The 15,718-nt window shown below is 34.8% G+C and overlaps 1 protein-coding gene across 1 annotated transcript; it reads right to left on the reverse strand.

Moving 5' to 3' along the window:
* Positions 1 to 660: 660 nt before the first annotated feature.
* Positions 661 to 1,335, reverse strand: LOC107929368 (14 kDa proline-rich protein DC2.15). The gene has a single exon (XM_016860767.2). The coding sequence runs from the start codon at positions 1,248 to 1,250 to the stop codon at positions 864 to 866; it is 387 nt and encodes a 128-aa protein (XP_016716256.1). The 5' UTR covers positions 1,251 to 1,335; the 3' UTR covers positions 661 to 863.
* Positions 1,336 to 15,718: the final 14,383 nt, after the last annotated feature.

The raw sequence follows: 15,718 nt of genomic DNA on the forward strand, positions 1-15,718 counted from the left end.
ATTAATTTAATTTTTTTAAAAATTATAAATATATAAATTATTGAAATGATAAAATTATATTTTTATTATTATAAAAATATATAATTTAATTTCGAAGCTTAAGATTTTTTTAGCTCCGCCACTATTAACCTGCGAAAGTTAGTAAAGATTCTCTAGTTTGATAGTGAAATGGCTAAAAGAATTCCAAAGCTTAATCTAAGAAAAATGTTTAAAACAAACTCTAATAGAAAAAAAAATTATATTGAAATCACCTCGAAAAATTGAAGAACATGTTTAAAGAGAAACTAAAAAATTATCTTTTTTATTTTTTTTGAAAAAAGTTAATTACTTCGTATATGTTTATAATTAAAAAAAAATTCTATTTTTATATTTTTGGATTTTGTAATATATTTATTATTTTATAAAATTTTGAAGTTTATATTGGTTAATACAACCATCAGTTTTTTTTAATGTGATGGAAAAACCCAATTTAAATACCAAAATAAAATTCATAAATTAAGCCTTTAAATAATTTGGGGTCCAACACTCGCCTCAAATGATTATGTCCATTTTGCTTGTTGTATCGTTTATCAGCGCAGAGATACTTTTTTTTTTTTTTGTATGCCACTTCTCTCCACTTGAGTTTCTCCGGAAGAAATACAAGAAAATGCCAAAGAAACATTAGCAATTAACTCTGATTAAATTAACACGCATGAAGAAAGAAAGAGCCATTTGAAATTACAATGACAAATATTGTAATTGTCTCATAGTAACAGTTAATGGAACAATTGTCCAATTAGGAAAATTATAAAGTACTGAATGGGAGAAAAAAAAGGCTACATTCCAGCAGAGTTAATTTGTTGAAATTAACTACAAAACATTGGTTAAGCACAAATGAAGTCAGAAGGTAGGTTCTTCCCACAAGTGTTGATAAGCAAACTCAATGCAATGGGAATATCAATGTTAATGCCAAGAACATTAGCTTTAATGGCAGTGCAAAGACACACTGCAGCTTCCAAATCCACAAGTCCCCCTAGCGCTGAGCAGCACTGAGTATCTGGAGGGTTCCCCACCACTACGCCAGCAACTGTTCCATTCAGCACCTTGGCACAAACCCCTAGCTTCAGAGCATCTCTAGGGCAGCTCCTTTTGGTGGGAGGTGAACCACTTGGTCTTGGGTGAACACAAGTGTAGCATCCACTCACTGAAGTGAGGAAAAGTAGATTGATACCCACAAGGAAGATGGCGGATGAACATCTTTTGGCTTCCATCTCAACAAGCTCTGAACATTTCCACCACTAGCATTGTGGGATTATATAGAGTCCTTACCGATCACGATGGCAAAATGGGTCATTCAACATTAGCCTCTAGCCACGTGAAATAGCAAGTCTGGTTAGAATTTAGCTGGCAATGCAAGAGAGTCCAGAATCTATATTATATTTCAATGTACTGTTTTTTACTGTTTGGATTGACTTGTTATCCAATCCCCGTGAATAATTACCGATCTGGCATTTGTTTGGGACAGAAATACCATGGTCTCAACAAATCAAGCAATCACATTTCATGAATATATTATATATTGTCCTTGGTCCTCAATTAAGAAATGTTTATCCTGGCTAGTTGCTATCGTGGGAGATTTTTTAAAGGTAAAAATTATACTATTTCTTGGGGAGAGTACAGTATAGTCCAACAAATTAGTAGCATGTATTAAGAGAGAAGCTAAATTCAAAATTTGTGTGATTTGAATATCAACTAGTGGATGTGATTCTCAAGTATTGTATTGGGAACAAAATAAAAATTAAAAAAATATAAAAACTCTGTTTTTTCTTAATATTTCCTTCCCTATAAAAATTTATTGCTATACATTTTTGCAATGAACTTCTTAAGGTGGAAACTTTTCTATATATCATGTAAAAAAGGGGGGAATTAAAGGTGGAAGGCTTTCTTTATGATCAACTACCTTCGCCATGTGAGTGATGGAACCCTTTCGTTTGTTTGCAATCAATATTGCATTTTCTTAATCATTTTCTTAATCAATACTCTTATCAAATTAATTGGCAAAGTAGGCAGCTTAAAGTTATTGCATTCTGTAATTCCAAGTTTATTATGCGTTGGTATATTATTAAGTCGGTCTCATTTGGTTTTAGATATGGATAACCATATTGTTTGAACATGTTGGATTAGCAATCGGTTGGAAGATTGGTTTGAAAATTGGCTTTGAACCAGTTAAATTGTGAATCTATACGAACTAGCTAATGATCGGTTGAATCAACAATTGAATTGGTTGAGCTATGTTTTTTTTAAATTTTAATAATTTTTTAATCGAATTGGTCGAACCAACGAATCAATGGCTTGGCCAATTCGACCACCAATAAGATTTTGGATAAGGTTTGAGCACTATAAATAGATGGTGAATGTGAAAAAAAACATAGAGAAAGAAATCCATATAGTGAAGTGAGTTTTTAAATTCCTTTCCCTAAAATTATTTCTCTTTCTCCTCTAAATTATTCTTTAGAAATTAATTCTTCCTTGTAATATCCCAAAAACTAGGTTAGAAGAAAGTGAGTTAGTGAAACCCAAAGTGGTTAAGTTCTGGGTTTGAATTAAGATTTTGAAATGTGTGACAAGTAAATTGATCTGGTTCAGTGATTAAGTGTTTTGTCTATGTGTGTAAGGTTCTAGGTTAGAATCTTGTTTCTGGAAATTTTGTTATTTTGCTAAAACCCTTACCTTTGAAAGTTTGATTTATAAGTTAAATTCAGTCAATTGATGTTAAGAATGAGGCTATTGGTTCAATGATTAAGCTTTTATATACTCTTTGGTCTTGTGTTCGAATCTCGTCGAAAGCAATAGGGAATGATTTATTTTTTAATTTCGTTGTGTGGTAAATAGTTTCAGTTGGTTACTTAAAACCTTCCAGAAACCTGAGGTGGTTTCATTTTGTTTTTTTTTCTTTTTCTGCCATGTTTTTCTGTCATTCCTCTCCCGTTCTTTAGTTTCTTCGTTTTGGGTTCTTATTTTCAAGTGATCTTTCTTTTTGTTATGTTACGTTACACTGATTTTGTACGGGGTTTGACTTCTCATTCTAGTTTAATTCGTTGGCTGGGACGGGAAATCAACCTTACTGCTTCTGCTTCGAATCCGTATCAGGTGGGTGCCGATAACCTAACTTTTGTTTTGAGTTTAGTCGTCAAAAAACTGGTTGTCGACGCCACACGGCTGTGTGGTAGGCCGTGTGCGTCATATAGTCATGTGCCAGGCTTTGTAACTTACTATTCACAAAAAATTAGAGGCACACGGGCGTGTGTCCAGACCCTGTGTGTTTATGTGTTGAGTAGGATTCACACGAGCCAATGACACATGCTTGTATCCAGGCTGTATAACTCACTGTTTGTGAATTAGGACCACATGGGCGTGTGTCAGACCGTGTGGAGGCACATGAGCCAGCTTTCTAGGCCGTGTGAAACCACACAGGCGTGTGGACCAATATTTGGAATTTTTCCCTCAGGCCACAAGCGTTATTTGAAACAAACGTAAGCCACTATAGGGTCCGTACGATCTGAATTAGGCTATATAACTTGATATCTGATGATCTGATGACGAACAACTTCTGATTTGTAAGTATGTTTGCTATGTTTGAACCTAAGTGAGTAGGATATGTCAGAACATAATATGCTATTGTCTAATGTTTGCGAATTATCCAGGTACGATCTGTATTTTGTTAAGTTGTTGGTACGCCTCTGCGTTACTCTATTGATGAAGAATATGCAACATCTGAATATGTTATATTGATTGTTACTAATTTTGATTTATAACTCTCTACGTTACTTGGTTGATGAGGAATATACGATATTTGAACATGTTAGATTGTTTGTTACTGACTCTGATTTATAACTGTTCATGTTATTTCATGGAAAATCTGATATAATCCGTTGAGGTTTGATAAGTCTATTTTACAAAACATGGACTCTCATGTCTACTGATTCTATTTTTGAAAGATAGTATGACTTACATGTTCATCACTCTGGTTCTGTATATGAATGCCATGACACATTGCATGGGATTTAGGTTGATGTGAAAGGAGGAAGTTTCTAGCCGTTTAATGATTTGCATTATCTGGTGGTTTATCCACAATTCTGTTCTGGCAACTTGGCTGTACTATAGTAGCTTGACCACATGTCTCCAATCTGGTAGTTTTAACTACAAAATTCTGGTGGCACTATCCCCAGCTATTTGTTGATGTGACTTGGATAGATGAGTTTTGGGGAACTCTATTTTGGTTTGTAGTGGAGTTGGGTAGGATGTTTTTTGATAAATCTGCATTCTAATCTGTTTGAAAAATACTACATCTGCATAACACACATCCTCTGCGTAGCTCTGTTCTGTTCTGTTATGGTCTGCTCTATCCTGTTCTAGTTGGGTTGTGTTGTGTTGTTTTGTTATATTAGTATGATGGAAACCTTTGGTATGTTTCGTTCTGGTCTTACACTTGCTGTTAAGTTTTCTGTGGTTACTCTGATTTATATGTAACACTCTTAACCCCTCTTCGTCGTTGGATTAGGGTTACAGAGTATTACTGTACAATAAGAAACATTTAAACTTTAAATCATTCAATACCTTAACCAGTTTATAAACCATTCACATACACATATTTTGTCCCTAAATCGAGCCTTCAAGACCCTAAAAATAACTTAGAATCAATTTGGGATCAATTTGAAACAAATCAAAAAATTTGGGAAAAAGTGGCAAAATTTAAAAATAGGGGTCACATGGCCGCGTGCCTCACATGGCCGAGACACACGCCCATGCTTTAGGTCATGTAACCTTCGAAATAGAGATACACGGTAGTGTCCTAGCTTGTGTCCTCACCCGTGTAACTCTTTGAGTAGGGTTACACGGCCATGTGCTAGGCCGTGTAACTCTCTAAGTTACCCCAGACGCCCATGTGCTAGGCTGTGTGTTAGGCCGTGTAACTCACTGACTTGCACCCTAAGGATTTCATCAAATGACACACGACTGTGTGTCTCACATGGCTGAGTCGCACGCCAGTGTCTTAGGCCGTGTGGACCCAAATTTACCTAAACTCAAGCTATTTCCAAAACCATATCATACATAAACATTTAGACCAAATATGCACACTTTCAAAGAACCAAAACATCATCTAAACACACATAGATTTGCCATTTCAAGATCCTAATTCAACTAACCAATATGCCATTCAAAGGCACCTCAATATATCAAGACATCAAGCATCAAAACATATCAATATTGTACCAATTCATACATGATAACGTATTCAATTACTAACCTAAAACATACCACATATTGACCATTCTCAAACCAAAAAATTATACCAATATGCCATAGACATCCATAATCAAAAAGTGACCAAAAGTACTTACCCAAAACAAGCATTATAACTCCATTAAGCATACATGAACTTCAAAGCACAAACATATCAAGTTACCATTTACATATTCATCAAAAACACCATTATAAACCACCCTATACATGCCATTATAAACCTTGGCCAAAATGTACAAAAACTACCGAATGGACTTCTGGATAATGTGATAGATCTTCGACGAGCTTCCAACCAAATCGAGCTTTCGATAATCTATAAAACATAAGAAAGAAACTATATAAGGAATGAATGCTTAGTAAGCTCGTATAAAATTAAAACGTAACTTACCATTTCTATAATACAATTCATACAATAAGTACAAACCAATATCAATGCCATAAGTTTAGTGTAAGCCTATACAACATCACCAACTCCCAAGTTAGTATGTTCATCCATATCATAAATGAAATCATTCATAAGATATGTAATTTTCCATATGTATACAACGTCATTTAGTTCATCAATCCTTTTCATAAGTTCATGATACATTCCATTTGAACACTTACCATTTCATTCCCTTTTCTTACCCGTTGAACCATTTAGAATCACCTCGGATACTTAGGAAAGCTCACACATAGTATGCCTTTATATATAACCGTAACCTTTCCTTTACATCATTACTCACACAAGCTGTGAAATGGGCCCACTCACACGAGTTGTGAGTCAGAATGTAAGCTACACGATGCTGCTAACATGAGCTGTGGAGAATCCACAACAAATGCAGAACCTCAGCCATCGGAAGGACATTCAAGACCAGCACCCAAAACATGAAATACCTAATGAAATGTCATTTGAATCCTAAGAATTCCTAAAATTCAACTAGGACTCGATAACCGTCAATTTATTATAGCATTGATATGTTCATATATCAATCCATTTACAATAGAAATAACATAATAACAATCAATTTAAATAACATATATGCAACGACCCTTCATACGAACTTACCTCGATGACTAGGGGCGTAGAAGTTAGGTCGAACTAATCCGAAGCTTTCGTCTTTTCTTGATTTAGGTTCGGTTAAGGTTTATCTTGATCTAAATAGATAATTATATTCAATTAAGTACTTTAATTAACCTCAAACATTCAATTCAATCCATAATTCACATTTATAAAAAATACCAATTTGTCCCTAACATTTTAACTTTTTTACAATTTAGTCCTTAAGCTTATACTTAAAATCTAACCATTTTAATCTAAATCCATGTTAATAAAACATGCAAGGGACCTTGAAACAACTCATATTTACCATCATTTCACAATAAAACCCTATAATTTATACCTTTAACAAATTAGTCCCTAATTCCAAAATTCAACAAAAATCACTTAACAAAACTTGTTTATTTTTCAACAAAGATTCATAATTTATCATTTAACATAAAAAATACTCAAAAAAAATCCATGGAATAACCTTCAACCTTTAACAGTTTTACAAATTAACCCCCGGGTTAGCTAGATTAAGCTACAACGAACTCAAAAACATAAAGATCATTAAAAACGAGGTTCAAAATTATACCATGCAATAGACTATAAGCTTGCCAAAACTTATTCTCATAAATGGTATTCTTTCTCCTTTAAAATCGATTAGGGAAGATGAAAAAGGATGATACTTATTTTCTTTTCTTTTGTTTTAGGTTTAAATTTCTAAATTACCATTTTAACCTTAAAAATTTATTATAATTTCATCAAAACCATATCCATAACTATCCACTAATTCATCAAATGGTATAATTTCCATTCAAGTCTCTTAGTTTAAGATTTCATGGCGATTAGACTCTTTTAGCTATTAGAACTCAACATTTATACTTTTTTACGATTTAGTCCTTTTTACTTAATTAATCAAGAAAACAACAAATTTTCTTAACAAAATCTTAATATGATCATTCTATAATCCCATAGACATTAAAATAATAAAATAAAAATTTACTCGTCGAAATAGTGGTCCCGAAACCCCTGTTTTGATTTCACTAAAAACGAGCTGTTACATTATATACTATGATTTGTTAACTATAATTGATGTTGGTTATACACTGGGCTTTATAGCTCACCTTTTGGTTTTATCTTTGTGTGTTCAAGTAAGTCTCTGACTTAGGACCGGATAGCGTGTGGGAGCTCGGATTATTTTGCTATAATGTAGAAATATTTGATTTTGTGGGTTGTAATATGTTTCTGAGCTTGTTTTGGTTTCTGCTAAATTCGTCGGTAGTTAATAATTTTTAACGTGAAACTTAAAATTCACTCAAGTCGATAAATGGATTTCGATTTTCAAAATAAGACTCTGAAAAGATTTTTCGCTAATAGTTGAGTAATCTTTGAACGTTTTCTGGATACTTATTGCAATCAGTTTTTGATGTGTTGATGTAACTCCTCCAGATTTGGTCTTAACTTCTAGTCCGGGTTTGGGGTGTTATATTCCCCCTCCTTCAAAAAAATGGTATTAGAGTTAAATTCTATTGTAAGAAGAGATGGCAAGTAATGAAATGTTTCCATTTTAATTTCCTTGTTTTATAGAAGACAACTATGAAAATTAGTGTTTCCATATAAAGGCTCTACTTGGCTTACAAAATGTTTGGGAGTTCGTACAAAATTGGTTATGATCTTCCTCAAAATAAGGCATTATTATTGCAACATGAGAAGGATACTTTAACAAAGATAAGGAAGAAAGATAAATAAGCCCTTACTTTTATCCATCAATGTTTGAATGAATTGATGTTTGTGAAAATGGTTAATGATATTGCCACTAAAAAAGCTTGGGATATTTCGAAAAGTTCTCTCCAAAGAGTCGACAAAGTGAAATAGATTCGATTCCAAGCATTACGAGGTGAGTTGAAACTTTGAGAACAAAAGAATCTGAGTCAATTTCAAATTATTATTCAAGGGTGTTGCCTATTGTGCATCAAATGAAAAGATATAGATAAAATTTAGAAGACACTCATGTGATTGAAAAGATTCTTTATTCTTTGATTCCAAAGTTTGATTATGTGGTTTGTATAATTGAGTAAAAAGATTTAAACTCTATGACAATTGAACAAGTAGTAGGTGAGTTGCAAGCATAAAGATGAGTCCTTAGAGTAAGTTCTCAAAGCCAAGGTACCTTTCAAAGATAATCGAGAAGGAAAAAACCAAAGAGGTCGAGGTTGAGGTCAAGGAAAAAGACAAGTGTTGACACCATTTTTTTTGTTAAAACGGGGTCGACTTGGATTTTAAAAATGAAAATGAAATGGGAGTCGCCACCAATCCTTTTTGATGAGGTGCGATCGGGTCACCTTAGAAAATGACTATTTTTAATAAACGGTTTGGTTTATTAAAATAACGTTTTTTTTGTCTACGAAATTCAAAAAGATGGGTTCGGGAATCGGTTACGTACAAGGAAGGATTAGCACCCTCGTAACGCCCAAAATTGGTACCTAGTTGATTAATTAGTGTCTTTGTGTCGAAAATTAAAAACTCGAAAAGAATTTAAAAATACGATCCCTCTTTGCATCGTGTTATTTTAAATTACTCAAATAAATCAAAATGGAAAATGCCTTCTTATCTCGAAGTAACAAGATGTCACATCCAGTAAGTTAGGACATGACACCTCGTATTTTGGGAGTAAGCTTGCCTTTTTATTTTTATTTTTATTTAAACCTCCTTTATTTCAATTTTAAAAGGATATTCGATTATTTAGGATCAACGAGAAAAATCGAAGCCCAGTAAGTTAGGGCACGATTTCTCGGATTTTCTAAATATAGATTATTACCTTTATTTTTGAAATTTTATGTGTTTGGAAATTTAAAAGGATATTTTGCTATTTAGGTTTAACGAGAAAATCGAGACCCAGTAAGTTAGGGTACAATTTCTCGAATTTCCAAAATGCAAAATATTGACTTATTTAGCAAAATTCCATTCCGAATAATAGCGGGTAAGCTATTTGAAGGTAAGCATTTATTTTGTTTGGAATAAAATAAGGTAACCTAAGTTGGATGACTATGTCGGAGTTTAATTTACAATATGATGACGTGAAATAACAATATAATAATAAACATGGAATAATGATACATGGATAATTACAAAATGTATGACAATAATATGAAAATACGAGTAAACTAATTATGGCACACACAATGACAATACACACTCAACATACATTATTTGAATACTAGGATTAATAATCAAAGATGAATAAATTAAATAACATATATAAAAGTTTCAAAAATGAGTGGTGTAGAGCAAATTAAAATAAATAAAATGTAGAGCAAATTTAAAATAATAATAAATGAGTCTTGAATAAATAATATAAAAAAAAAGTAAGCAAACAACTAAATGCAAAACAATTTAAAAATATTATATATGAGAAATTTTAAAAAAAATAATAACATATATGTACATATGAAAGCATAAAATAAGGAATATATAAAATCTTGAAATGGATAATAAATAAGTTAAAATAAATAGTAAAGTAAAAAAAGTACAAAACAGTTTTAAAGTAATTAACATATACAATACATTTTAACATAAGATAAGATAATATATATATATATAGCACCTAAGATGAATAGCTAAGAAACCTTGTTTTCAATATCCTATAAAAGTTTAAAATAAATAAGTAAAAGAATTTGAAAATACTAATAAAACCGGAAATGAGAAGAGATAATATATGTACATATTTTTTAAATGTATAGAAACTTGAACAAGTAAAAATAAAATAGTTTCGGAAATAAATAATATAGGGAAGTTCAAAAATAAATAGCCTAGGAACAGTGGGCGTGATTGAAATCAGAATGAAATTAAAGGCGATAATCAAAAATTAAAAGATGTAGCAAGGGACTGATTCGTTACATGCTGAAAGTATCAAGGGGCGAAAGAATAAATGCCCGAAGTCCCTTATGCTGTGTGTTTTGACATGGGTCAGAACGAAATAAGAAACAAATTATGCGGATAAATTAAAAAGGATAGAAAGTAAAAAATGGACTGGATTAAAAGAACAAAAAATGCAGAGGGACTATCCGCACAAATAACCCCAAAGAACCAAACATGCAGATTCCCCCCCAAAACGACGTTGTTTTATGTCTGGGGTGGGTCCAAAACATTGTCGTTTCAACTCTCCAATTAAGCCCTCTTTTTTATTTTTTTGTTCATTTATTCTCCCCCATTAGAAAAAATCTGCAGAACCATCTCAATACCCTCCTCATGCCTTCCGGCAGTTGGGCTTCCCTCCGCCGTTCATCGTCCGGCTCACTGCCACTAAACCGACGGCCGACAAAGCGTGATGAAGGTCTTTTAAAACCCGGTTCTAGATGGGATATGAGGTCGGGCTTCGACTAGAGGAGACGAAGAACCTTACACCCCATTTTTAAACTCGATTCCCACGATAGCGAGGACATCCGTCGACGGAGCTACAGAGCGATTCAAGTGCGCTGCCTCTTCTTTTTTGTTATCATATCTATATTTTTCTTATTAAAATGAAGTTGTAAAAAGAAAAAGATAAAAATAAAATAAAATAAAATAAAACGAATAGAAAACAGTAAGGGTTTAACCTTTTTGAACTTTTATTTTTTTGCTGTTTTGATTTCTAATGTGCATAAAAAAATTACAGCGTGAATGTTTCGGCTTTTATAGCCAAGCTACAACCGTTGGTTTTCATTTTTTGTTTTTTTTGCTCTTTATTTTGTTGGATTCTTCTTGTTACTTTGCATTCATTTCTCTCTGCAGGTGTTAGAGGGCGTCAGACGCATGGTTGGCTGGTGATAGGCGAGCGGCGGCGGTGGCCAAGGGACGTGCGAGGAGGCTGAGCAGCGCACCTGGGCAGTAGGGGTTGCTAGGTTTTTTTCTACTGAAATGTTTTAGGTTGCTTTGGCGAGGTTTCTGTAATTTTTGGGCCTGCTAGGTTAGGGTGAATTTAGTAATTGGGCTGGGTATTTTATTTCTATTTGTAATTGGGTTTCAGGCAAATTTTGGGTCCGGGCAAGAATTGGGTTCTACTGCTGCCCCTCTTTGCTCATTGCCGTGTAACGAGAATAGAGCAAAGACTTTGAGAGACCAATTTTGCCCGGTCTTGTCAATTCTTGACTTGTTCTGGTGCTTTTCTTTTCCAAGTAGCCTCATTTCAGCCCACTGTGTCTTGTTGCTTCGATCCACTCTACTGCGACTTCAGATACGACTTGTAACTTCAATCTTCTCTACTGCAACACTATGGGGATGAGATTTGTGGTTTTAACTGTTCCACTGAAACTTTAGGGAGATAAGACTAGATGTGATCTGCTCTACTGCAACTTCAGAGATATAAGATCTGTGTTTTTAATCCGTTCCACTGTAACTTCAGGGAGATATGATTTTTTTTCTGTCTGCTCCACTACTGCTTAGGAAGATAAGATATGTGGTTTTGTCTGGTCTACTACTGCTTAGGGAGATAAGACTTGATGCGATCTGCTCCACTACTGCTTAGGGAGATAAGATCTGTGGTTCTGTCTGCTCCATTACTGCTTAGGTAGATAAGACTTGAGGCGATTTGCTCCACTACTGCTTAGGGAGATAAGACTTAAGGCGATCTGCTCCACTACTACTTAGTGAGATAAGATATGTGGTTCTGTCTGCTCCACTACTGCTTAGGGAGTTAAGACTTGAGGCGATCTGCTCTACTACTGCTTAGGAAGATAAAATCTGTGGTTTTAATCCGATTAACTGTAATGTCGGGGAAGTAAGATTTGCTGTTGTAGCTTTAATCAGTTCTGCTGCACCACCGAGGAAGTAAGATTCGCCGTTGCGACTTCAATCTTTTAAATTGCAATATCGGGGAAGCAAGATTCGCCATCGTAGCTTTAATCTGTTCCATTGTATCGCCAGGAAAGTAAGATTCACCGTTGCGACTTCAATCTTTTTAATTGCAATGTCGGGGATCAAGATTCGCCGTTGTAGCTTTAATCTGATCCACTGCATCGTCAGGGAAGTAAGATTCGTCGTTGTAGCTTTAATTTGATCCGCTGCACCACCAAGGAAGTAAGATTCGCCGTTGTGGCTTCAATCTTTTAAATTGCAATGTCGGGGAAGCAAGATTTGCCGTCGTAGCAAGATTTGTCGTCGTAGCTTTAATCTGCTCCACTGTATCGCCATAGAAGTAAGATTCGTCGTTGCGGCATCAATCTTTTTAATTGCAATGTCGGGGAAGTAAGATTCGTCGTTGTAGCTTTAATCTACCCCACTGCATCTCCAGGAAAGTAAGATTCGCCGATGCGGCTTCAATCTTTTAAATTGCAATATCGGGGAAGCAAGATTCGCCGTTGTAGCTTCAATCTATTCCACTGCATCGCGAGAGAGATAAGGTTTGATATGATCTGCTCTTTGATCCACTTCCTACCAATATAGGAAGACATGACCTGCCATTTTCGATCTACTTCGCCACTAGCATGGGAAGACAAGATTTGCATCTTCGATCCACTTCCTACCAATATAGGAAGATAGGACCTGCTATCTTCGATATACTTCACGCCAATACATGAAGACAAGATCTGCTTTAATGGCATCAATCCATCCCACTGCAACTTCAGGGGTATAGGATATGTTTCTTTGATCTGTTCTCTGGGGAACATGACCTGTAAAATCTATTTTATGGACCTATTTATGCCTAGTGTTTAGGATGACATGATCAGAATGAATCACATGCTCCTAACTAGATGTGTATGAATGATATTTGCATGAATGCAGAATGTCATGAGAATGATCCTTTTTTAATGTTTGAGTTGTCATTCCTCGTTGTTCATCAAGGTTCCATCGTTGATGCCTTCTTGTTCAGTCGGTATCTTTGACAGAAAAACCAAAAAAATAGTCGCAATTTAGACTATTCTTTCTCTAATGCTTTTAACCCTTAAGTTGGTTAGTTCTAAGCAATAGCCCTGTTTCAGGTCCTCGTACTATTTAGAAGCTTTCAAAGTAATATGTAGAACTCCTTCTGCTTGAATATTATCAGTTCAGTAATTGTTATTTCAATGAAAAATGCTTGAAAAAGATTATCAATATGGACAAGATGAAATTTTGTTGAGAGCAAAGCTCGAAATGAATGAATCAATCAAGATAGCAAATTTTGCTAGTATACAAAATAAGAATAAATTAATCAAGATGACGTATTTTGTCAAAAATACAAAAAATAAATAAAATAGAAATAGGTGCCCCAGATATCGTAGCATGAGCTTCTCTGCTCCAAACATCTTGAAGACCCTTTTGAACTTGATATCGTGCTGTTGTTCAAACTTGGTTCATTATCAGATATGATTCTTTTGGCATTCCATACTGACATATGATTTTTTTTCAAGAATTTGCTGACTATCCATTTTGACACCGACATATGAAGCAGCTTTCACCCACTTAGTGAAGTAATCGATGACCACAAAGATGACTCGATGACCACCAGAAGCTGTCGACGCGATCAATTCGATGACATCCATGTCCCTTATAGAGTAAGGTCATGGAAGAGTCATAACATGAAGAGATGAAGAAAGCATTTAAATCTTGACTCCACAAATTTGACACTTGGTATAACTGATGCAATCCCCTTCTATGGTGGACCAGCAGTAACCATATCTCATGATTTTCTTGGACATTGCAAAACTATTAGCATGTGTTCCTCAGACACCCTTATGGACCTTTTCTAATATTTTTTAGTCTCAACAGCATCCACATGTCTTAGCAGATCATGCATATCTTGATCATGCGAAAACATCTTTAAATTCTTAGAGTAACTTAATGACATCTCGCTTTGTCTTTGCAGTGATACATGCTCCGATCTTCACCTCTTTCTTTTCTCCTAAGCCCACAATCTCCGCTGATTTTTTTTGTAAGGTAGGATCTGTTTCGACTTGTTTTACCATCCTTAACAAATCAGGAGATAAACCACAGTCTCGGTTGTCTTCAAAGTCCTGAGGTACTTCTGGACACATATATTGCTTAAAAGGAGATTCTGAGTCAATAGCAGTGTCACTCATATCATTGATATCTAGAGACCTGTTATAGGAACGAAAGAAGACTCAAAGAACAAATGAATCAAAGGGTAATTATCTGTATGGTATGAGTATGAATGAAATAGAAGGAACAAAGAATGTTTGCGAAAACCAGACACAAAGATGCATTTCATTGAAATAAAAAATAGTGGACATGTGCCTTTTTCACAAAAAAGATTTTCTATTGCTCCCTGGCTTAGAGCAATAAGAGCGTTCCAAATATTACTCTGAAATGGTCCTAAAAATTATAAGAATCTCCTCCACAGTCCAGTTGTTTAAAATGCCTCTAGGGATTTAGAAACAAATTCTTGATAATTTTTTAGTTCCTTCTTCAAAGGCACGAACATCATTCCTTTCTATACTATAGATATCTCCAAAGAATTCCAATTCTTTATCCTCTATCTGGCTTTGTACTAGAGTTTTGAACTCAATGCACTTTTGGATTTTAGGAAATTTTTTGTATGCAATGAAATGTAATGTTAATGAATGGAGAAGATGCATGCAATAAAATGTAATGCATATATATGAATGCAAAAAGAGACGTTGATTTTGGTTCAATTCCATTAGAACAACTTTACTAGAAAACAGATCTCTTTACATAAAGCAGATATATATATTGCCCTCATACTCGAAGTGAAGACATCGATCCTTATGTCTAAATGCTAAGATCAAATCTCGCGAACTCTCCAAATGGGTGCCTCTTCTGCCTCCATGTTTGCTTGATCCGGGTCATGCCCCATTGGTCATTCGTTCTCACGTCATTAGCTGTGTTAGCAACTCTCGAATAATCTTCGTCAGTTTGAGTATTCGGGCAACGAGGCAAGGTCGTGTACTCCTCCAGTAAACTATCATTCTTCTTTTATCACGCTTTTTTGGACCATATTAGGACAACCGTATTATTATCCACTTTATCAAGAAACCCATTTTCTTATAACAAGCTCTCTATTTAGCAACTGAACGTGAATCAACATCTCTTTTTATGATGAAAATGCAATGCAATCATAACCAAAAAGAAAACAGGTTAATACAGAGCAAAAGCAAGCAAGAATAAATAAAATGTCTATTCGGGTGACCACTAAGGGTTTGAAGTGGTTCTACCTAGGGTAGGCTATTAGGTTCACTACATGCGGTTCGACTCTAAAGCAAAGGTACCTGAACCAGCAGATTCGTCGATCCTCACCCATTATAGGCTCAGATGGATCAAGTTCAGTTCAGGGGAATACATTTCCCTATGGCTGCACAGAGATGAAAATCTCACGAAGACATAGGTATGGATGTATCCTAAAAGCGGTTCGCTATCCTGCATGGAGGTGAAAACCTCACGAAGGAGTAGCTTCTCACTCCCACTTAAAAGGGTGCGACC

Source organism: Gossypium hirsutum, chromosome D08 (assembly GCF_007990345.1).
Source record: "Gossypium hirsutum isolate 1008001.06 chromosome D08, Gossypium_hirsutum_v2.1, whole genome shotgun sequence".
Lineage (NCBI taxonomy): Eukaryota > Viridiplantae > Streptophyta > Magnoliopsida > Malvales > Malvaceae > Gossypium > Gossypium hirsutum.

Bases quoted from the DNA above. Each gene is read 5' to 3' on its own strand.
- LOC107929368 (XM_016860767.2), bottom strand. From the start codon at position 1,250: ATGGAAGCCAAAAGATGTTCATCCGCCATCTTCCTTGTGGGTATCAAT.